The sequence below is a fragment of the Budorcas taxicolor genome, chromosome 10 (assembly GCF_023091745.1).
Source record: "Budorcas taxicolor isolate Tak-1 chromosome 10, Takin1.1, whole genome shotgun sequence".
NCBI lineage: Eukaryota > Metazoa > Chordata > Mammalia > Artiodactyla > Bovidae > Budorcas > Budorcas taxicolor.
The window spans coordinates 14,657,887-14,683,063 of record NC_068919.1 but is presented as its reverse complement, the minus strand read 5'-3'; the positions used below and the strand labels follow the sequence as shown (position 1 = coordinate 14,683,063).

The following is a 25,177-nucleotide window of genomic DNA, read 5'->3' as shown; positions in this document are numbered from 1 at the left end:
CCATACATAGTTCGTTTAACTCATATAAAGACTACTTGGAGTGAAACTGACTACCTGAATAAATATAGAACCCTCATCAAAAAACTACACCTAAGATATAAAAACAAAACGTTGCTCCAAAATACTAAATAAGTTTCCTGCTTGTCGTTTCGCAGCACCCTACTCTTGAAATGAAAGGGGAAACCAATCAATAAAAGTGATTTTATGAACGCAGATAACTTCCCTTACTTAAAAGGCAGGCAAAAGAAAAAGGTATACCCACATTGGTATTTGAAATAATTCTATGCTTCTACTTCTTATTCCTAGTAAATTTGTTTCAGAGTAAATTTGTCTATTACCTTTTAATAGACATGAACTCAAATAAACAGAAGACAGACATAATGTTTGACAGTAAAATCTCTGCTAAATCCTTATATTCAGAGGCCCATAAGTAAAAATTTAATTTTTAATTAATAATTTAATTTTCATCTGGTGTGGAAGCATGCTTATTCCTGGAAAAAACAGTTGATCTTATTGACTGACATTTTGATATACTTTAAGGTTAATTAAATAAGCAATGAGGCAAAGTAGCTAATGTGCTGTAAGATGTAATTTTTCTATAGGACTGCATTCAAAACAATTTTATATTTGAACCAACCAGTTAAGTCAACAAAGTGAGAGAAGTTGGTAGCTCCTGTATAAACTCTAACATCTTTTAGGAAGACTTAAAAATTGAATCATGACTGGATTGACTTCATAATTTATGATCTGTTAGGCTAAAGCTGTGGATTTAATTCAAGAACTGTACATTACCAAGTACATAAAGTTGTTGCTTTTAAATGTTATTTTTGCATAAGTTTACTTACCGCCATATAAGCATTTGTTCCAACATACGTCTTGGCTATAGAATTCACCAGCTATGAGACAAAACAGTCTGTTAGAACAATATAAAGATAATGTGGAAATAAAATGGGCAATTATTCCTCATTTAACCTACAATCATCATTTCTATAAATCAACTAAAAATTATGTAAAAGGGAACAAATTTATCTACAAAGGCATTAAAAATGATTAAATCTCTTTTCTTTTGAATGTGATTTCCAATTTAAACAAGCACAGCTTTACAGTTTATAGCAGATAACCTTCAACAATTCACTTAAGCAGGATGCTTATCGCTTTAGTACCCCAAACCTGCCTGATATAAAAAGTCAATTTGAAGTAGAATTTGAACACACTCATTTTTTAGTCAGATGGCTCAAGATGTGAATGAAGCCCCATGCATTACCAGCATGAAGCGAACACTAAATACGCTGGAGGGATAACAGACTTTGACAACTCATAATACAACGATGACCTTCCCTTTGGTCTTCGTGTTTGGCTGGGAGTAAAGGTGGCTGCAATTCAAATCAACATCACAGCACGCTCATGGGTCACTATCACCGGGGTTCTCAGGGGAGGCCCAAAATGGAAATTAATTAAAATTTGTGCTGCACATTGTAATGGCCCTCCACCATTGTTGCTCCCAATATTAATTTTTATTGTGGGCCAGTTGGGCTCCCCAGGCACAGCTCCCACTCTGCCCTCCCTTTTGTCTGGCCAAAACGCTTTCATATCAAAGCTGCATATCAATGAAGTTTGCTATTCGTAAGTAGTAATTACAATATCAGCAGTTTTTACTGTCATTAAACAATGAACAATCATATTCTGATGAAGGCAACTCGCTCAGAGATTAAAAATGAATTACACAATCCCAGCCGACAAGAAGATGCAGAGTTCTGTTTGTCTGGCAGCTAGGTGATTTTTCAATCCAGAGAGAGAATGAAAATAGGAAGTAGATGTTACAGAAACGAGAACAGATCAGGAGGAAAAAGAGACCTACCTGAGTGCTAACTCCAAAATCACACAGCTTGACTTGTCCTCTCGTGTTTACTAGCATATTGGAGGGCTTCACATCTACAAAAGGACCAGAAAAACCCATGTAACTAATTCAATATCCACCGAGCTTGTTCTAAAAAAAGCAGACGCACACCAAACCATATTGCAGAAATGACATCATCTGTTCAACCTAGAATTCTAATCACAAATTTAATGCAAAGCATTTTGTCTGGAGGCAAAATGTAAGGTCCTAACTCCCTCACTTCCAACCATTTCTGTTTCTGTAGAAGCAAGAGTTTATTTATTTCATGTGAAAGTCAAATAAAATCTTGGCTTCCAACAACAGTAAACACACCTAACATCCTACTCCAGCTTTCAGAAAAAGTAGATAAGAAAATGTAGCCTTCTTGCAAAAAATTTGTACAAAAAGGCTTAGCTTTGCTCTTAATGTGAAAGTGCTTCTCCCACCTAAAAAGTAAGGCCAAAGGGAAAGCCAGTAAAGAAAAAATCATTCAAAATGTTTGCTGTAACAGGTTATATCTGATTGAAACAATGAAAGTGTGAATGCAGTACTGCTTTTTCCTGGTTTTACATGCAAACCATACTTCAGATAATCCTCAGAAATGGACCTAAAAGATGTATGTACGTGTGTGCATGCGTGCACTTACCAGTCTTTTATTTATCCCTCTTGTCCCTTATATCATTTTGACTGTTTTTAAAGTTAACAAAGGAACTGACATAGCTTTTGCCAAGGCAGTCTGCTAAACAGACACAAAGGGTTTCTGTGAAGCATCATCAGTGATAACAATAAGCCTTTTCAGGAATTCAAGGAGCCAACAAAAACCATCCAAGCAGGATGAGACCACAGCACTTTTGTTGGTACGGGACAGCACCTGCTTCAACATTTCATCTTCAGCAGCAAAAGTCGTTTAGAACAGACAGCTTGCTGTATTCAATAGAATATATGACCATAATTATTCTAAGACGGAACAAAAGACTCAGAATTTCCATGTAACATCTAAAAAAAACTGTGAGTTAATCTCATGCTGCCCATCCAATCTGCAAAAGGGTACCTCCCAAAAAATATCTTGCTAAGAGTAGGTACTTAGCTCAAACTTCAGGTTCAAACTCAGTAACCAATGATTACTGAACCCAACCTCCCATGTGACAGGCATCTTCTCATGTGTGTGCTCGTTCAGTGTTGCCTGACTGACAACAGAATATACACCCCATGTGTATTCAGGCAGGGACTTTGACTCTTTTACTGACTTCTAGATACTAGTTCCTGAAGAGGGCCAGTCATACAGGAAATGCTTAATAAATATTTCTTGAATAGATGAGACAAAATTAACAGAAACCATTACACATAGCATTATTTTGTGAATGATTATGTCTCAGTGGTCAGGGGTTAGCTGTAGACTATGCCTCTGTAGTGTGCCCTTTCAGATAAGACACACTATATACTTCTTGTAGGGGGGGCTTTCTCTCTGAAAACAGGTCAGTATGCCTAGGCGTGTGTAAGCTTTTTTAAACCAACTTGCCTCTCTGCTTCCAGTTTTCCCCAATTTCAACATAAACCTTATACCACCATCATATTAAATACACTTTCACTGTATAACTTCTCTCCTAAGGAGGAAGTAAAATATTCCCTGACCTCCTCCACCAACCCCAAAGTGAATTCCCTAAGAATAGGGTTGTGCTTTCATTTGAAAGCAGTTTGAACTCAGTTCAGTTCAGTTGCTCAGTTGTGTCCGACTCTTCGCGACCCCATGGACTGCAGCACAACAGGCCTCCCTGTCCATCACCATCTTCCGGAGTTTACTCAAACTCATCTCCATTGAGTCAGTGATGCCATCCAACCAGCTCATCCTTTGTCATCCCCTTCTCTTCTCGCCTTCAATCTTTCCCAGCATCAGGGTCTTTTCAAATGAGTCAGCTCTTCACATCAGGTGGCCAAAGTATTGGAGTTTCAGCTTCAACATCAGTCCTTCCAATGAACACTCAGGACTGATCTCCTTTAGGATGGACTGGTTGGATCTCCTTGCAGTCCAAGGGACTCTCAAGAGTCTCCTCCAATACCACAGTTCAAAGGCACCAATTCTTTGGCACTCAGCTTTCTTCACAGTCCAACTCTCACATCCATACATGACTACTGGAAAAACCATACCCTTGACTAGATGGACCTTTGTTGGCAAAGTAATGTCTCTGCTTTTTAATATGCTGTCTAGGTTGGTCATAACTTTTCTCCCAAGCAGTAAGTGTCTTTTAATTTCATGGCTGCAGTCACCATCTGCAGTGATTTTGGAGCCAAAAAAAAAAAAAAGTTTGCCACTGTTTCCACTGTTTCTCCATCTATTTCCCATGAAGTGACGGGACCGGATGCCATGATCTTTGCTTTCTGAATGTTGAGTTTTAAGCCAACTTTTTCACTCTCCTCTTTCACTTTCATCAAGAGACTCTTTAGTCCTTCTTCACTTTCTGCCATAAAGGTGGTGTCATCTGCATATCTGAGGTTATTGATATTTCTCCCGGTAATCTTGATCCCAGCTTGTGCTTCCTCCAGCCCAGCGTTTCTCATGATGTGCTCTGCATAGAGGCGGTCTTACATGTGCAGCCTCAGTAGTCTGCACAAAAAATGCACATCATAGACAGCCACGGTAGACACTCAATAAAATGTTTGCTGAACTGGAAGGAATGTTAAAGCCTGGTCTTATTTTCCAAATTTAATTCTCACTACAGGCCCTCAACTTTAAATATTTTTCTTTTGGACAATCTGCTCTTTTATATACTGATACCCTTAAACTGGGCTTCTCTGATAGCTCAGTTGGTAAAGAATTTACCTGCAATGCAGGAGACCCTGTTTCCTTTTCTGGGTCGGGAAGATCCCCTGGAGAAGGGATAGGTTATCCATTTCAGTATTCTTTGGCTTCCTTGGTGGCTCAGATGGTAAAGAATCTGCCTGCAATGCAGGAGACCTGGGTTCTATCCTTGGGTTGGGAAGATCCCTTGGAGGAGGGCACGGCAACCCACTCCAGTATCCTTGCCCAGAGAATCCCATGGACAGAAGAGCCTGACAGGCTGCAGTCCATGGGATCGCAAAAAGTCGGACACGACTGAGCAACTAGGCACAACACAGCACCCTAAACCACTCTTAAGCCACACATCTAATGGAGACAGGTAATGAACAAATATTTGGAGCTCCTGGAAGAAGGGGCTGTATGGAAATCACAAGGCATGGTAAGATGAACAAACCCTTAGCTTTAATCAGACACACATTTGACTTAAGTGGACCAACAGAGAGAAAAGAATAAAACAGCAAAATTTCTAGATTATGTTCTGAAAGGCAAGGTGTAAATAAGAACCGGATGGCATTCTCAGCTCTCCAATATCTTTTTTTAACTTATATATATGTCTACTGCCTGATTTTGTACATTTACTTTTCAGAAATAGTTTGTATATGAAAGCAGTAGGTATACAGCCATCCTAAAACAACTTCTGTATTCCAACTAGACTGGGCTAGCCATTGTCTCAAAAGAAACCAATCTCTAAAACACCACTACCATGCCATCATTCATGCTGTGTCCCAGACCTCAACCTCCCTGGGTTTAGAAATCCTTACTTGATATTTTTTGACTGATTTTTGTCCATCCTTCAACTCAAGTATCCCATCTCCCTGTTAACATATCTACTTGGCCACCAAAATCACTGCTTCCTTTGAATTGCTAAGGCATTTACTCTCTGTACCATTCAGAACTGAGCACGTGACACCTTTTTTTTTTAACCAGTAATTACTTACCGTATTTACTGTTAAAGGTATCACAAAGTAATAAGTTCACGGGGGAGGAATGTTACACATGTTTGTATTTATCCTGTGTGAGCATAACATTTTGCTCACTAGTTGATGGCTTCCTAAACAATACACTAAATTTGTTAGTATTAACTGTTCCCCTCCCCAGCAACATTGGACCATAATAGATCCCTTTAAACAAAATCAACGGATTCAGGTGAGGAGACAGAAGCCTGACTCAGTGGAGACATAAGACTTGGATTTTAGTCTTTTGGGCCCTGCCAAATGCGACTTTGGACTAGGCATGTGACGTTTCAGTTTTCACCTCTGTAGGGAGATAATAAAAGTTACCGCATCTTAAAAAATTGTGGGGATTAGATGAAATAATGAATGTAAAATAGCTTTTAAACTGTCAAACACTCTATGACTATAAAGTATTATTATTATCTACTGGCAATCAACCAAGTCATAAAAAGTGTTGTATTTCTTTATATTCAGGAATAATTTCTGTTGCTACTGCAGTAAATTCAAGCCGTATTTAGGTAAAATACTAGTTGAAAGAAAGTAATTTCCAAAGTTCAGTAAGTAGAATGATAAAACCTATTCAATGTTTATGAAGAGGCATATTTGCCAGACTATAGGAAATGGCAACCCACTCCAGTGTTCTTGCCTGGAGAATCCCAGGGACGGGGGAGCCTGGGGGGCTGCCGTCTATGGGGTCACACAGAGTCGGACACGACTGAAGCGTCTTAGCAGCATGTACTCATTCCCCGATAAGGCCAAAGAACTGGTCTCCTTACTTTCACACTTGCTCAACAGCCTGTCATGACCAGCGCTGCTAAAGTGATTCTTTTAAAGCCTGAATCAGGGGCTTCCCTGGTGGCCCAGTGGTTAAAATGCTGTGCTTCCACTGCAGGGGGTGCAGGTTCAATCCCTGGTTGGGGAACTAAGATCCTGCATGCCACTATGGCAGGGCTGAAAAATAGAAAAAATTAAAAAATACCCCGAGACCTAAGTAAGACCATGTCATTTCTCTGCCTGAAACCTCCAGGGGTCTCCCAACTCAATGCAAAATGCAGCCCTCATGGTTTCTGAAGCCTTCTCTGAGCTGCCCCCCTATTACCTCTGCACCCATCCTTCCTACTCCTCTCCCTGCCTGCTCTGCTTCATCTCACTGGCTGCCTTTTCAGGCATGCTCCTGCTCTGTGGTTCCAGAGCACTGGAATACTTTGCTCCCATATATATATAAGCAGGCGTGGCCTGAGCCTTTGCTTTTTTTTTTTCTTTCAGGTTTCTGCTCAAATGTTACCCTTTTAAGAGAAGCCTTCCTCAACCATCCACTATGAAAAGCAATACTTCCAACCTCAGAGATTCATTTTCCCTCTTCCCTATTTCAATGCTCCTTTTAACACTTAGCATCATCAACACCCTATAGAGGTACATGTAAATCTGTTCTGTCTCAGTCTTCCCTTCTTGAAGGAAAGCTCCGTGAATGCAGAGATGTGATCTGTTATGTTCAATTCTATGTTTAGAAGGGTGCCTGATAACGGATAAGAAATGGTATCTGTTGAACAAATCGTGAATGAATATTTCCACTAAATAAATGGGCAAATATGTGTGCCTGGAGAGGCATGAATTTGGACTGAGATGGAGCTCCACCTTTTCCCATCTGATGGCATATATTTCAGAATAAATGTATTTCACTATCAATGAATATATTTGTGAATGATATTGTTCATTCTGAGAAAACCTATAGGCATTCAAAAATACTCATTCAACAAATATTTACTGATGCCTTAGCAAGTGCCAGATATGACAGTAGGCACTGTGGAGAGAAGCATGAGTAAGATCTGTCTCTACCCTTCAGAAGAGTCAAATTAAGGAACTGTTGGTATATATTTTGACCAAAAATAGTGTATATGAGATTTCAGGATAATACCACTGCTTATGTATACTCTAAATGGTATTTGCTTCCTATAATTAAAACAATGAGAATTATGTAACTAGAGGGTTTCCAAGCTTGGCTGTGCATTAAAAAAAGAAATAAAACATTTTTGGTTCCACTTCAGATCTATGTATGTATGCTACGTCACTCTGGTTGTGTTTGACTCTTTGTGACCCCACGAACTGTAACCCACCAGGCTCCTCTGTCCATGGGATTTTCCAGGCAAGAATACTGCAGTGGGTTGCCATTTCCTTTTCCAATCTGTGTGTATATGTATGTGTATATACATATGTGTGTTGTCTGTGTGTTTATACCTCAGATCTACTGATTTAGAAATCAATCTGAAACAGTCTGGTCTTCATGTCAGCATTTAGAAAAGTCTACATAACCTGCTATATTTCCTTCTGATTTAACTGCTGGCAAGTTCAGAATATCTGAAAAGAAATTTTATTATTTAACTTTCCTTTTAAAATCAATTTTATTCATTAAAAATCAATTTTATTGCAGTCATTTTGAATATATAGTTTAATGAGTTTGACAAATGTATACCTCCATCTAAGTATACCACAATCAAGATAGGAAACATTTATATCACCCCCCAAAATTCCCTGTGCCCTTTACAGTCACTTCCATCCTGACCTCTGGCAACTGCTGATTGATTAGGTGATTTTTTTCCTTTTCAATATATATCATAAACCCTGTAATAATTTTGCTTTAAAAAGTCGATGATTAGTGTTTGGATAACACCTCTCTGTCACTAATATTTAAGGAAGTTATCTTGCACACAATATCAACTAGGTCTTACTTTTTTGACCAAACTTACATTTTTGCTATAAATTGTAGTATTTAGACCATTCAAATTTAACGTAATGGGTGATATGGTTGAGTTCAACTCTACTCTCTTACTATTTGTCTCATCTGTTCTTTGTTCCTTTCTTCTTCTGCCTTCTTCTGGATTAGTTTGGCTCTTTTTAGCATTCCACTGATCTCTACTATTGGCTTCTAAGCCAGAAGTTGATAAGCTTTTTCTGTAAAGGACTACATTTCAGGTGTTGAGGCCAATACTCAGTTTTGCCAACGTAGGGCAGCAGCAGTCACAGGCAATATGTAAATAAGTGAACATGGCTGTGTTCCAACAATCTTGGTTTACCAAAACAGGTAGTGAGCCGAATTTGACCTGTGGGCTCAAGTTTGCCAGCCCATTGGAAGGTTTGTTTTTTGTCTGAATGTCTGTTCTAGGGATTACAATGTTTCTTTAACATTTCAGAGTCTACTTTCAAATAATATTAGGGTATCTAATTGATAATGTAAGAATATTAGAACAGTTTGTTCCCATTTTTTCCCTCCCATCCTTTGTGATACTATTACTTAACTTTCCTCTACATGTCACAGAGGACATGCCACAATATAGTCTTTATTTTTGCTTTAAATAATCATCTTTTTTAAAAGTTTAAAAAGAAAAGGCATTTTACATATCCACAGGTATATCATTCCTGGTACTATTTATTTCTTTGTGTAGACCTAACTATCAATGTGGTATCATTTTCCTTCTGCCTAAATAACTTCCTCTAACATTTTTTATAATGATCATCTATTGGCAATGGATTCTCTCCTCTTTGTTCGCCTTAAAAAGCCTTTATTTAACTGTTATTTTGGAAGAATATATTTACTGGACTTAGAATTCTGGATTTAAAGGATTTTCATTTCTTCAATATGTTAATGATGTGTTTCCATTGTCTTCTGGCTTGCATAGCTCCTGAAAAGAAGTCCGCTGTCATTCCCATTTTCTGTTCCAATCTTTAATGTATTACTTTTACTCTGAATATTTTAAAGATTAAAAAAAAAAAAAACCACTGGCTTTGAAGTTTTTATTTTGATATACTTTGGTATGGTCTTGTATATGTCCTGGTTAAGTTTTCTAGGCTTCTCAGATCTCTGGATTTATGGGTTTTGTCAAATTTGGGAAGTTTGGGAAGCATTATTTCTTCAAATTATTTTTTGCTCCCTTTTCTTTTTCCTTTCCTTCTGAGACCTCACTTACACATATATCCTAGACTTTGTGATACTGTCTCAAAGGTCACTGAGTTGGTGCTCATTTTTTAAAAGTCTTTTTTTTTTTCCTTTGCAGTAATCTTAGATAATTTCTATGTTTCCAACACTGAGATTGCAAATTGTTTCTTCTGCAATTTCTAACCTATTGTTAATTACACCAAGTGAAATTTTTACTTCAGGTGTTTTATTTTTCATATCTAGAAGTTCCCTTCGATTTTGTCTCCCACTTCTCTCCTCATAATGCTCATGTTTTCCTTGAAATCCTTGAGTATATTTATTAATATAATAACTGTTCTAAAGTTCTTGTCTGCTAATGGGAGAGTCCCATTTCTTTTTTTTTTTCAACAGAAAGAATTTAATATAGGAAATTTGCTACAAAATGAAACTAGGGTAATAATTTTAGGAAGCAGCTATTGTGTCCTAGGAGAGATTTCTGCTTCTATGTCGAAGGGATTTCCTAGGAAAGAATACTGGATTGGGTTGCCATTTTCTTCTCCAGGGGATCTTCCTGACCCAGGGATCGAACCCACGTCTCCTGCATTGTGAGTGGATATTTTCTTTACCATTTTGCCACCAGGGAGGTCCAAGAACTCAGAAGAGAAGCTCTAAAGAGTCAGTGTTCAGACCTCCGAGAAGAGGTCACTGCCCAGTTGCAGGTCATATTTGTGAGGGAGCATATGGGGTTGGTTCTCCATGTGCTAAAAGAACCTAGGTGCTTGGGTCAGGACCCAATGCTGAGGTGATGCTGCAAGAGGTGCAGAAACCACTGGCTCTGATTCCCACCTCAGTCTCCCTCTACTGCCCCCTACTGGCAGAACCTAACAAAGGGCTACCAGTCCAAAGGTACTCCAAAATGTGATTTGGAGAGACCCAGCCTCTGCATGGCACCCCACTCCAGTACTTTTGCCTGAAAAATCCCATGGACGGAGGAGCCTGGTAGGCTGCAGTCCACGGGGTCGCTAGGAGTTGGACACAACTAAGCAACTTCACTTTCACTTTTCACTTTCATGCATTGGAGAAGGAAATGGCAACCCACTCCAGTGTTCTTGCCTGGAGAATCCCAGGGATGGGGGAGCCTGGTGGGCCGCCGTCTGTAGGGTTGCACAGAGTTGGACACGGCTGAAGTGACTTAGCAGCAGCAGCAGCAGCCTCTGCATCACAGATGAGTGTGTGGAAAGAAAAGTGGATGGGGGTTGAATTACTGCAGATAAACAACTAGCAAGTCATTTACACAGTAGATTTGGACTCTGCATGCAAAGCAGGCTCCAAGCTTTGATATTTGGATGTCTGTCTAGTATCTTCCTTCTAGATTTGATTGGCTTTTTCTTCCTTAGTAATTTATTTTTTTGCCTATTTTTAAAATTTAAGTAAAAAAATTTTTTTTTACAATGTTGTGTTGATTTCTGCCATGAAGTGAAATGAAGTGAAGTGAAGTCGCTCAGTCGTGTCTGACTCTTTGCAACCCCCTGGACTGTAGCCTACCAGGCTCCTCAATCCACGGAATTCTCCAGGCAGGAATACTGGAGTGGATTGCCATTTCCTTCTCCAGGGGATCTTACCGACCCAGGGATCGAACCTGATCTCCTGTATTACAGGCAGACGTTTCACCGTCTGAGCCACTGCAAATCAGTCATAATTATACATACATTCCTCCCTCCAGAGCCTCCCTCCCCTCTCCCTCATTCCACCCGTCCAGGTCATCACAGAGCACCAGACTGGGTTCCCTGTGCTACACAGCAGCTTCACACCAGCTATCCATCTTACACCTGATAATGTATACACAATGACGCTACTTTCCCCATTTATCCCACTCTCTCCTTCCCCTACTTCTTCCACAAGTCCATTCTCTCTATATCTCTGTCTCCAGTCCTTTCCTGCAAATAGGTTCATCAATCCCATTTTTCTAGATTCCATAAATTAATATATGTATTAACATACTATATTTGTTTTTCTTTTTCTGACATTTCACTCTGTATAACTCTGGCTCTAGGTTCGTCCACCTCATTAGAGTCTCATTTCTATTGATCGATTATTTTTCTAGTTATGGTCTTTCATTCACTATCAGAAGAAAAAAATTTTTTTTTCATGTACTGATTTTTATTTAGATGCCAGATATTTGCATTATGTTGTTGAGTGATTTTATTGTAATCCATTAAAGAGTGTGAAACTTGATACTGGCCGGTAGTTAACTTACTTGCAGAGAACCAATGTAGGAGACCTGGGTTTGATCTCTGGATCAAGAAGATCCCCTGGAGAAGGAAATGGCAGCCCACTCAAGTATTCTTGCCTAGAGAATTCCATGGACAGAGAAGCCTGGTGAGCTACAGAGTCAGACATGACTGAGTGACTTTCACTTTTCACCTCAAATTGTTAAACAGAACTGCATCATAACTACTGATAATATACACAGGCTGACAACTGCTGCAGCTTCAGTATCTGTCACATCCTCATTAAAAAGCCCACCTTACTGCGAAATCCCACTGAAGGAGCAGGAAAATATCGTGACAGGAGACACATGTGATGGGATCACTGTCAGTTCTTCTGTGAACAGCACTAGTCTTTCTGGAAGAAGCCTGCCTTCAGGTAGAACTCATATAATGAATTTGCATCTGATCTAATGTATCGGATGATTCACATCTTGACTTTCTAGGGTTAGAGTCATTGTCATTACTGATTCTACAGAGCAGTAGCTTCCAGTATATGTAGTGTATGTTTCTCCCATTTATTGTATTTATTTGTTGATTCATTGAGCACCATTTCTTTGACAGGCGCTGCTAAGCACACAGTCTCAGTTAATTTTTATAACAAATTTTGTCAATATAGGAAGATCAGATATCACCTTTAATCTTATATATCATACACACACACACGCATACTCACTCTGTCATACACATGTGCCCACGTGGGCAAATATACACACTTTCTGTGTCACCTCTGCTTTTTCTGAGAGGATCTGGCCAACAGGAATCTACACTGACTCCTACACAGCCTTATCTGTACAAAACAACTACGATTCTTCTAAAGTGAAAGAGGATAGGAAATACCTGATATCACAAATGGATAACCTTACGTTGAACCTTCATTTCACTTTATCCGACATAATGTTGACTTCGTGGCCAACACAAAGCAAACCTTAAATTAGGAAACACTAGAACGTGTTATTTTATGTATAATGTAAAGCAATTAGAGTTAATTTGGTTTTTCACTAAAGGTTTATGGTTTACATTAGATGCAGCTTGTTATTTTTTAGTGGTATGAAAAGGACCTGCATATAATTTCAGATTCTACACATCTCATTTGTATTTTCTTTTAGAAAATGTCTCAGTTAAAATCAATGCTCTACTATTCATTTAAGCTCCTTTGCCTTCAATAAAACTAATTGATAAACTCTAATAATTAATGGCCTGATTAAACCAAAATGACTTACATCTGCCCTGATGATTGCCATTTATAATCAGTCACTTTAAAGACTCATCTTTTTTGTGCTTTGCTTACAGAAGAAAGGCTATGATGCTTTTAAGCGAGCTGAATGAAAAGCTGTATGCTCTCAGTTGTTTGTTTTCCATAACGTGAAATTGCATTAAAATAAGCATAGTTACAACTGTCTTCTTAAAAGTAATGTTTCTGGCCTAATCTGTTGTGCTCTTGTTTATGGCTTGGAATGAAGTTGAAAACAAGCCAAAACAACAACAAAAGTTATTTTAGTATTCCTGGAAGTATTCTTGAGAATTACAGAATTTGCATGTTTTAAGTGAAAACATGGAGGAGATAAATTCACTGACTATATACTAGGTTTGTTGATGACTCAGATATAAGGTGGATTATTTTACTCAGATAAAGTGAAACTTAAATCAGAGGATTTAGTTAGCCTAAACCTGAATTTATGTGATGGAGTTTGAAGCAAATTCCAACATAAAAAGATTCCATTTGCTTCAAATTCCATCATATGAATTCAGATTTAGGCTAACTAAATAAATTCTTAGTTATTATAGCTTATTTATTTCAAAAAAGGATTTGAGGGTGCATGTATATGAGACAGTGAATACGTATGTGTGAGTATATGATATATAAGATTAAAGGTGTATCTGATCTTCCTATATTGACAAAAGTCGTTATAAAAATTAACTGACACTGTGTGCTTAGCAGTGCCTGTCAAAGAACTGGTGCTCAATGAATCATCGAATAAACACAATAAATGGGAGAAACATACACTATATATACTGGAAGCTACTGCTCTGTAGGATCAGTGATGACAATGACTCTTACCCTAGAAAGTCAAGATGTGAATCATCTGATATATTAGATCAGATGCAAATTCATTACATGAATTCTACCAGCTTTGTAAGATTTCACCCTACAAAAGCAGAGGCTGATACTTGGCCAAAAACTGAAGGAGACTTCCATGTAACTTCCTGAGCTCTTTCTCTGCACAGTTCCTTCCGCTCTAGGACTCTGCTCTATAAATTTCAGCCATTTCAGTCTTCTTGATTACCTCCAAGACAGGCTCATTTGAAGTGCTTAGAGGATTATTAGGGGCTTCCCAGGTGCCACTAGTGGAAAAGAATCCACTTGCCAATCCAGCAGTCTAGAGACTCAGGTTTGATCCCTGAGTCGGGAAGATTCCCTGGAGGAGGGCATGGCAACCCATTCCAGTATTCTTGCCTGGAGAACCCCAAGGACAGAGGAGCCTCGCGGGCTACACTACATAGGGTCGCAAAGAGTCAGACAGGACTAAAGCGACTGAGCATACACGCATGGAGAGGATTATTAGAACTATCAGGAAGCTGGGAAAACGGCAGAACTTACAAATAGGATATCAGTGTCATGCCACAGGTGGCTTTCTAGAAGAGCCTGTAACTAAATAAAAATCAGCCTCAAAGTGTCTTTTAAAATTAAATGTAAACTTACCATATAATCTTTGTGGTTGCATTCCTATTTTAACTTTAATTAAGTATGAAATATCAGTTAATTATTGACACTGATCATACAGTATGTATCAATGGAAAATGGTTATTTCTTTTCAAAACTGATATGCATTAGGTGATCTGATTCATTGTGATTACAAATATTTAAAGAAAGATACATACCACCCCAGGTAGTTACTCAAGAGAAATAAAAACACAGAACCAAATAAAGACTTGTGTACAAACAGTATCATTATTCATAATAATCCCAAACTGGATACAATCCAAATATCACTCTACTAGTAAATGGATAAATTTCTAGAAACATACAAACTTCCAAGATTGAATCATGAAGAAATAGAAAATTGAAAGAGACCAAATACTAGTAAGGAGATTGAATCAGTAATGTTTAAACTTCCTACAAACAAAAGACCAGAACCAGATGGCTTCACTACTGAATTCTATACCAAACAGTCAAAGAAAAATGAATACCAATTCTTCTCAAACTCTTCAGAAAAACAGCATAAGAGAGAACACTTCCAAACTCATTTTGTGATACCAGCATTACCCTGATGCCAAAACCACACAAAAATATCTGACTATTCAAAGGAGAAATAAAAGACAGTCTCTTAAATAAACGGTGTTTGAAAAAAATGCACAGCCACACTTTAAAAAATGAAACTGGACCATTATCTTACAACATACACAAAATTTCACTCAAAATGGATTAAAGACTTGCATATAGGACCTGAAGGCATAAAAGCCCTTGAAGAAAGCAGAAGGGGTTAGTTCCTTGACATCAGTCTTCACAAAGATTTATTTTGGATTTGACATCAAAAGCAAAGGCAACAGGGACTTCCCTGGTAGGCCCATAGTAAACAAAACGTCTTGGAATGCAGGGGACATGGGTTCAACTCTTGGTCTGGGAAGATTCCACATGCTGTGGTGCAGCTAAGCCTGTGTACACAACTGCTGAAGCCCGCACGCCCTAGAACCTTTGCTCCAGAACAAGAGAAGCCACCACAAGGAGAAGCCTGTGCACCGCAAACAGAGAGTAGTCCTTGCTCACTGCAACTAGAGGAAAAGCCATGTGCTGCAACAAAGACCCATAGCAGCCAAAAAATTGAGTAAAAATAAAAAAGCAAAGGCAACAAAAGCAAAAAAAAAAAAAAAGAAAAACAAACCCCACACAAGTGGGACTACATCAAACCAAAAAGCTTTGCAGAGCAAGGGAAACCATCAACAAACTGGAAAAGCAACCAAATGAATAAGAGAAAATATTTGCAAATCATGTATCTGATTAAAGTCTGTCTATATGCACGTGTGCTCAGTTGTGTCCAACTGTTTGTGATCCTTCGGACCGTGGAGTTCGCCAGACTCCTCTATCCATGGGATTTTTCAGACAAGAACACTGGAATGGGTTGACAATTCTTCCTCCAGGCGATCTTTCTGATCCAGGGATCGAACTCCTGTCTCCTGTCTCTTGCACTGCAGGTGTATTCTTTACCCTCTGAGCCATTGGGGGAAGCCCGTTTGATTAAGGGTTAACATCTAAAATACATAAAAGGTTCAGACAACCTAACAGAAAAAAAAAAAAGTCAACATGATTGAAAAACAGAGGGTCTGAACAGCCATTTTTCTAAACAAGACATACAGATGGCCAACAGGTACACAAAAAGGTGCTCCACATCTCTAACCATCAGAGAAAAGCAAATCTAAACCACAATAAGATAACACCTCACATCTGTTCAGATGGCTATTATAAAAAAGACAAGAAATAACAATTGCTGGCAAGGATGCGGAGAAAAGGGAACCCTGGTCACAGCTGATGGAAATGTAAATCGGTACATGGAAAATGGGCTTCGCTGGTGGCTCAGATGGTAGAGAATCTGCCTGAAGAGCAGAAGATGTGGGTTGGATCCCTGGGTCAGGAAGATCCTCTGGAGAAAGGAATAGCTACCTGCTCCAGTATTCTTTCTGGGAAATCCCATGGACAGAGGAGCCTGGTGGGCTACAGTCCATGGGGTCGCAAAGCGTAGGACAAAACTGAGTGACTAACACTTTCACTTTTACTATGGGAAACAGTATGGAGATTCCTCAAAGTATTACAAACAGAGCCACCATAACATCCACCAATTCTACCTCTGGGTATTCATTCAAAGGAAATAAGGCACTCACCCCAAAAGGTCTCTACACCCCCATGTTCACCACACCATTACTTATAATAACTGAACAGGGAAACAACCTGAATGTTCATCAATAAAGAAAATGTGGTACATACAGTGTGGTGTATATATGTACCAAATACAATGATGTATATATAATGAGATACTTTTTGGCCATAAAAACATGGTATCTTGTCATTTGAGACCACATGAATGGACCTCAAGGGCACTATGCTAACTGAAATAATCAGAAAAAGACAAATACCATGTGATCTCACTTATAAGCAGAATCTAACAACAACAACCACAGCAAAACAAACTCATAGATACAGAGAACAGACTGGTATTTGCTGAGGGGAGGGGGGATTTGCGAGGAGGGCAAAATGAGTGAAGGGAGTCTAAAGCACAAACATCTGTTTTTAAAATAAGTATGTCACTGTTGCTGCTGCTGCTGCTAAGTCGCTTCAGTTGTGTCCGACTCTGTGCAACCCCACAGACGGCAGCCCACCAGGCTCCGCCATCCCTGGGATTCTCCAGGCAAGAACACTGGGGTGGGTTGCCATTTCCTTCTCCAATGCATGAAAGTGAAAAGTGAAAGTGAAGTCACTCAGTCGTGTCCGACTCTTAGCGACCCCATGGACTGTAGCCCACCAAGCTCCTCTGTCCATGGGAGTCTCCAGGCAAGAGTACTGGAGTGGGGTGCCATTGCCTTCTCCGACGTATGTCACAGGGATGTAATTTAATACACAGCGATTACATTTAATAATACTGTATTACACATTTTAAATTTGCTAAGAGAATAAACCATAAAAGTTCTCATCACAAGAAAAAAATTCTCTATGTATGGTAACAGATGTTAACTAGGCTTATTTTGGTGATCACTTCATAATATATACAAATATTAAATCATTATGTTGTACACCTGAAACTAATATAATGTATGTCAATTATACCTCAATTTTAAAAAGACATTTTTTAAAAAGGAATGAACTGCTGACATATCCATGCTACTAAATGTGTAAACCACAAAACGATTATGCTAAATCAAAGAAGTGAGATAGAAAAGACTTCATGTTATATAAATCTATTTATGTAAAATGTCTAAAAAAGGCAAATCTACAAGTTCAGAAAACAGGTTAGTGGTTTCTGGAGGTTGGGGCTAGGAACAGGAACTGAACGCAAATGGGCATGTGGCTTCTTCTTTGGGATGATGGGAGATGTTCTCAAACGGATTACAGTGATGGTAACACAATTCTCTATTTATTAAAAACCCTTCACACTTAAAATGGGTGAGTTCTATGATATGTAAGTTACATAACAACAAAGTGGTTTTAAAAATCAGCCCCCAAACACAATTATTTAACTTCTCCATAGTTTCCCAGGTGCTTTGTGATCCCTGTGGTCACCTTCTCACTCTATTTATAACAAATTATAAAACATGAGTTACTTACGCTAATCATATACTACATATCAATGGTAAAATGGTTATTCCTTCTCAAAACTAACACATTCTAGAAGACCTGATTGTGATTATAAGCATTTTTTTAAAAGATATTAAATTTTAAATGTTGCTTTTGTGTATTTAAGAATATTTCCCAAAATGACTAAGGCTATGTATACAAAATGTGAAAACAAATGGTCCAAACATGAAAATTTTGATCAACCAACCATAGCTGTTTCAATAACCTCTAGTACTCCTTTGACTGATTTTCAGGCTGGACTGACTCTTTTTTCTTTCCCCTTCACTGAATTGACCAAATTGACTGTGGAAATTGGTATCATGTTGAGACAAACCCATGTTGCCACCCATAACTGCCTCATGCAGGAAACGATATCCTATCCATGCTGCATCAATTAGCCATTAAACAACCCACATAAACAGCATCAAGCTGAAGCTCGATAATAAAGGCCCACAGGAGCATGTGCTTTCTGCAGCTCTTCACAAAAGGCTCCTCCGCCCACTGCCCAGCCCCCACCCCCAGCACAACCAGGGGTCAGAGTGGGAGACAACCCTCCATAGGAAATGACTGGGTACTGAGGGGGCTGTTCAAAACAGATAAAATCCCTTTCTCAGAGCTACGACTGGAGTAACCCAATACACTTTATATAGGGCTCTATACATCAATTTTAAGTTTAGTTTCAAAGAAAACCACTTTGCATATGTGACTCTATGCTTTCTCTTTTCAGAAAAGGAAATTCATGCAAACTGAGGATTCTCTTTTTGCTGTGATCTATTCATATCAGGTTCTGGTGATGCATCTGACTTCTGCTCCCTTCTGGTCTCCATTGTGTCTTATAGTTAAAATGTTTAGTTTGCTCTGTGCTTTCATGTGGAAGTCTCACTGAATGCTTTTAGAAACAGGCACCATGCAATCCTTAAGGAAACATGAGCTCAGTTTTAAAATACAGCATGTGGTTCTCTTGCGGGATGATAATGGAAGCAGAAATAAACTTCTCTTCAATTTTTTCCCTCTATAAAGCAATTACAATATTTTGCTTGAATGCCACGAAACCACTCAGTTTACCAGGAGCTGGAGGACACATTACAGGTCTTCACTCCTAGTAAGCTCTCGTAACACTATGCCAAGTGTGCTTCAGCAACCTTCTTTCATTATGTTATTATGTTTAATTGTCTTATGAAAAGACAACTAATATATCTATCTAGTTATTTCTTGGGGACTCCATTCTAATGAATGAGAACAGCAGGTACAATTAAATATAGACTATGATGACACTCTGCGTTACAAATGCATCTGTGCACAACAGGAACATACTTAAGAGAAAACCACAATGTGATATAAAAGGTATTCTAATCATTCCATCACACAGTAAAGGGTAGGCCATCCAAATATTCTTGGAAAAGCCTTAAATAAAATTAAGCAGCATAATTAGCCATCCTAAATGGAAGCTATTATCTAGAGTCTCATGATTCAGTCTGAATGGAAGCAACAAACATTGGTTTTCTCTCTTTATATATGATGAAGGCAGGAGAATGTGGCATTTATAAGACTAATACCAGAGCAAAAAGGCTTAGGCCTCTCAACTCTGCCTTCCTTTTAGTAGTAAGTAAAACACAGTGGATCTTAGATCCTACCCAGCAACATTCTCTGGTTGATGCATGGGAAATACCAGGTATGGAGGAACAGGTTCCTGGGAGTCAGAAGGGAACTATATTCTGCCCCCAGCTCTTAACTACCTACTTCCCACGAATCTAAGATACTTCAAGACATAAGATTCCTATGATTACAAAATCTTTTCTGTGAAGAAGGAAAGGAAGCAACAGAATACCACATAAATAAATTATAAGATACATTTTGATTATAGACTTGACTTGGAGTAGCATGTCCAGAAGATCAACTGTGGTAAATTATTCTAAAGCATAACAAAAATAAGGGCAGATTCTACTTCTCTGCTGCTGCTGCCGCTGCTGCTGCTAAGTCGCTTCAGTCCTGTCCAACTCTGTGCGACCCCATAGATGGCAGCCCACCAGGCTCCCCCGTCCCTGGGATTCTCCAGGCAAGAACACTGGTGTGGATTGCCATTTCCTTCTCCAATGCATGAAAGCGAAAAGTGAAAGCAAAGTCGCTCAGTCGTGTCCAACTCTTTGTGACCCCATGGACCGCAGCCTACCAGGCTCCTCCACCCATGGGATTTTCCAGGCAAGAGTACTGGAGTGGGGTGCCATTGCCTTCTCTGATACTTCTCTGGCATTTGCTATATGCCAAGCACTGGGCTAAATGCATTTATCATATGTATTCTGCAGCTTATTTAGTTCTCATCATAACCCTTGAGATAGGTCTATTATTAACCCCATTTTATAGGTGAGTAAATTGAGACTCAAGTTAGTGAAATTACTTGCTCAAAGCCATACAACTAGAGTTTACAATCCTAACTCTTAAACCCTAGCAAAGAGCATTATGTTTATGAGATAAATATCATCTGAATTTGTGGGCCAGGTTACTATCCCAGTTTTGGCCTTGAATAGCTGTGTTGATCTTTATCATATGCTTACTTTAGATTTTTTCACTTATCATATAAAGTAGATACAGAAGAGAAGATTGAGGAAGGTTCTAACTATTCTCTCGCTTAGCCTCTTGCTGCTTGTCTCGATAAGCAGTAATTTGAACTATAACATAGCTATTATGTGTCAGACAGAGTGTTATGATCTCAAAGAGGTTAAAACTGATCCAAGGTCACATAGTTGAGTTGTATTAAGAAGCTGAAGCAGAAGTTAAATCTTGATCTGACCCTAAACCGAGAGCTACCAACCAATTATCACTTTTCTCCTGACTCAGTTATTTATCCTTTTTAAGCTTCAGTTTCTTCATCTGATAATGGGAAGACAATGACACCTTCCTTGCAAGGTTATAAAGAAGCTTAAATAAAATGATACACACAAAAGATCTAATACAACAGTACAAATAAGGCACTCAAAAAATAATATCAGTAACAGTAATAATTACTGCATCCAATGGAGAAGAAATTTAATTCACCAACAGCGAAAAAATGGATTTAATTTCCACGGTGCTGATCACCTTAAATCACGCCTTTGGAGAAAGGGAGAGCCATGGAGGTTTAACTGCTAAACAGTCTTGGCAGAATATTCTGTCTTATTTTAGTAACAGAGAGAGGAACACAGGATGACTTCCAATTAAGCTACACTACAAAAAATTACAGGAGAAAAAAATTAATCCCAGAAAACTGTGATTCAATTTATTCACCTAACAAACATACACTGGCACACAATCAGTGTTACAAACGAACTGTGGCCTCCAACCCTCTACCAATAGGAACTACCTAGCATACAGCTGTTCTCCCTCTTCCTCTGAAGAAACCCTAAACTCATAGTTAGATTAAAAGACAAAGCTGTGATCAGGGCTTAGTCACTCAAACACGCAACAGCCCACAGAGGGCCTCATGTTGGCTTGTTGGACAGCGGCTCACCATTAAGGTGAGGGGCATATATTTGGGTGCCATAAAGAACTGTGAGTCAAACACACAATGACAACATAATCTACTTTAAATCACAATCCCCAGCCAGGCAGAAGCATCGTGCTGTTAAGTTGCTTCAGTTGTGTCCGACTCTGTGCGACCCCACAGACAGGAGCTCACCAGGCTTCCCCCGTCCCTGGGAGTCTCCAGGCAAGAACACTGGAGTGGGTTGCCATTTCCTTCTTAGGGTAGGTATTTACAGGGGACTAAATACCCTCTCAGACTATCTGTAATCCCTCCCTGTATTGAACATGACTTCTCTTCCCTAAGGTTTTCACCGATATTCATTTTCAGAAAGAAGGGAAAGTGGCTTGCATGACAATCTCCCTGGGTCCTCACCTTCTTAGAAATGTCCTAAAAGGGATGGCTCTGTCTATGATAAATCCCATCACAGATGCATGGGGGACAGAAAAACTAAGTCCACAATATCAGTCCTCTCTGATTAAGTATACCACCCCAACATAGACAATCATAGAACAACCACATATTCTTTCTTATTATTATGCTTTTTGAGGTAATTGTAGACTCATATGCATTTATAAATAAAAGAATACAGACATTCTGTATACCCTCTACCCATTTCCTCCCAACAGTGACATCCTGAAAATCTACAGTACAGTATCACAAGTGAGATACTGACACTGATACCGTCAGGACACAGAATGTGCCCATCACCACATCGTTTACAGCCACACCACCTCCTTCCTACCCCTGCATCCTCTCATTAGCCTCCAGAAACCACTAACCTACTCTCCATTTCTGTAATTTTGTCATTTCAAGAATTTTATAAAAATGGAGTCACGCAGTACGTAATCTTTTGTGACTAGGTTTTTTTTTAACTCATCATCATTCTCTGGAGATTCATCCAGGTTATGTATATCCAAAGCTCATTCCTTTTTACTGCTGAGTAGTAGTACATGGTGTGAATGGAGCACAGCTTGTTTAACCATGCATTCATAAATGATGTCAGGGCCGTTTCCAGTTTTTGGCTGTTAGAACAAAGCTACTATAAATATTTGTGTACAGCTTCTTGTGTGAACATAAGTCTTCATTTCTCTGGGATAAATGCCCAGGAGTGCAAATGCTGGGTCATATGGTAGATTTTAAAGAAATGTCAAATTGTTTTCCAGCAGGGCTGCTTCGTTATACATTCCTATCAGCAATGTATTAGTGATCTACTTTCTCTGCATCCTTGCCAGCATTTGATGTTATCGCTATTTTTAAAATTTTAGCCATTCTGGCAGGTGTGTAGTAGTACCTTGCTGTGGCTTTAATTTGCATTGTCTTAACAGCTAATGATGCTGAAATCCTCTCCTGTGCTTATTTGCCATTTGTATATCCTCTTCAGTGGAATGTTTCTTCAAATATTTTATTTTATATTGGGATTGTTTGCAGGAGTGCTGTTGAATTTTGATAGTTTTTTATATACCCTAGACATACAATCTTTAAAAAAACACTTTTAAGTAATGCTATATGGGGTTTCCTGTTTTGAAAGTCATTACCAAAAATACAGAAATTTCTAGTGATTACTCAAGGGAAAGAGAATGAATGAGCAAACTGGGGAAGGAGGCTTAATTTTTAGAGATGCTCATTTGTGTGGCAAGTAACAGATATTTGCCAGGTTATGTATATCCAACATAAAACCAACAACCCAGAGTCATTGGACTAGTTTGTTTGCCTCAGTTAATGGGCTAAAGCTTTTTTTTCCCTCCAAAAACACAAGTGCTCATAAGTTACAATCTACTACATCACTGGCATATGATTAATGTATACATTTAAAGGATACTATTTAAAGGATTTGAATAGGAGCCTAGATGTAACTGTGCTCCCACCATGAGCACTTGCTTAACATAAACGCCTCCTTCCAGACACGTTTGATTAAGCAGTCACAAAGCCCAGGGAAGGAGCCCGGGCATGCCAGTCCTCTCATCATCACGAACTACAACATAAAACCAACTGGGGATGGTTTCTTTTAAAATGTTTTGGGTTGTTCAAACTAGTCTTTTTAAAACCTGTGTTTGGTCCTCTAGATAGCAAAAATAAAACTCACCTATGGGTAAGCACCAACTGTGTAAAACTCTGCAAAAGAGGTTATGAAAATCTGTGTATGTTACATTTCTTCATACAATACTTAAAGTTAACCAGGTGAGTTTCCTATTGATAGTAATGTTTTCCAACAATCCTTTCCCTAAAGAATCCAGCAAATGATCATTCCTAACTTTTTCCCATCACAACTCCCAACTTTTAAACACACTAAGGTATTCTTTTAACACTACCACCTTGACATCAAAGTTCATTTCCTAAGGAATTCAGAGATTTTACTTCTACCAGTTCATTCCTTTTCTTTCACTTAATAAGACATAATAAAACATAACTTGGAATATAACATAAATATTCTTATAACACTCTAAGTTTTAAAATTTACACTGATCTTACTTACAAGGTATTAGCAAATATACGTAACATTCACCTGTCTACACTCTTCTATGTCATTAGCCTCCAATTCTCTTACACATTCCTTCCTTAAAAAGGGTGCCCTTGAGAGGGACCTTCGTGTACATTCTGGCGGCGACTTTTTGTGGATCTATAATTATTTCAAAATAAAAAGATTTTAAAAAAAGAATTCCTTTGTTTTCCACCTAAGTTGTGACTCTGTATGTCCTTTCTGTAACTTTTCATTCATGATAATATTTTATTTTCCATATACTTTACAGTTTAAGAACTGTTTCCCCATAAAGAGTTTATCTTTTGATTTGATTCCATCAGTTTGATTTAGAAAGCAACCATATTCTTAGATAAGCCACACTGCTTTAATTCTCAATTATTTGTTTGCATTTAAGCCTCTTTAGTTCTAAAATATTTATTTCCTAGAGTTTCCCATTTTGAAGGAACACAAAATAGTTTGTACACATTAAGTACTTAGAACAGGGCCTGGTACAGAGAAAGCGCCTAATTAATATTCATTATTGTTATTATTACTATTATTAAATTTTTCATAGAAAAATCTACTATCAGGGATTTTCATTTGTTTTTCTTACAAAGCAAAGGACTTGCTTTGTACCTTGTTAAGATATCATATTTCCTTCTGTTACAAAGCAAAGAATCCAGAATATCCAGAATCCTGGTGCTTGTCGGAACCTGAATGATCATCCGGCCATTCTTTCATCATATATATGAGGAAACTAGAGAGCAGGAGTCACCTGCTGTTCCAGGGTCACACAATGAGGCAATCGGTCAGCAGGACTGGATTGGGAATTTACATAAAACCTATTCCCTCTTAGAAACTGAACTTTTAAAACTGCCCAAGTCAGGCCAATTCAGTGGTGCATATTTGCAGTTCTTAAATAATACCTGAGGGGGGAAAAATGGGTTAACTAAGGAAAGAAAAATCTGTCAAATTTCCAGATGTTCTAAATTGTTGACCAAGGACAACAGCAACTTTCTTCTTTTTCCCCTCTGCTCCCTTTCTTTTGCCACC

At 38.6% G+C, this 25,177-nt stretch overlaps 1 protein-coding gene across 3 annotated transcripts in view; it reads right to left on the bottom strand.

The window, feature by feature from the left end:
• MAP2K5 (mitogen-activated protein kinase kinase 5) overlaps positions 1 to 25,177 on the bottom strand; it is a 262,225-nt gene that overhangs the window by 120,459 nt on the left and 116,589 nt on the right. For all 3 annotated transcript variants that reach the window (XM_052646192.1, XM_052646193.1, XM_052646195.1), the window contains 2 exons: positions 1,859 to 1,932; positions 846 to 896 (listed from right to left, as the gene is read on the bottom strand). In XM_052646192.1, the coding sequence (XP_052502152.1) occupies positions 846 to 896; positions 1,859 to 1,932 (125 nt within the window). The remainder of the gene's footprint in view (positions 1 to 845; positions 897 to 1,858; positions 1,933 to 25,177) is intronic.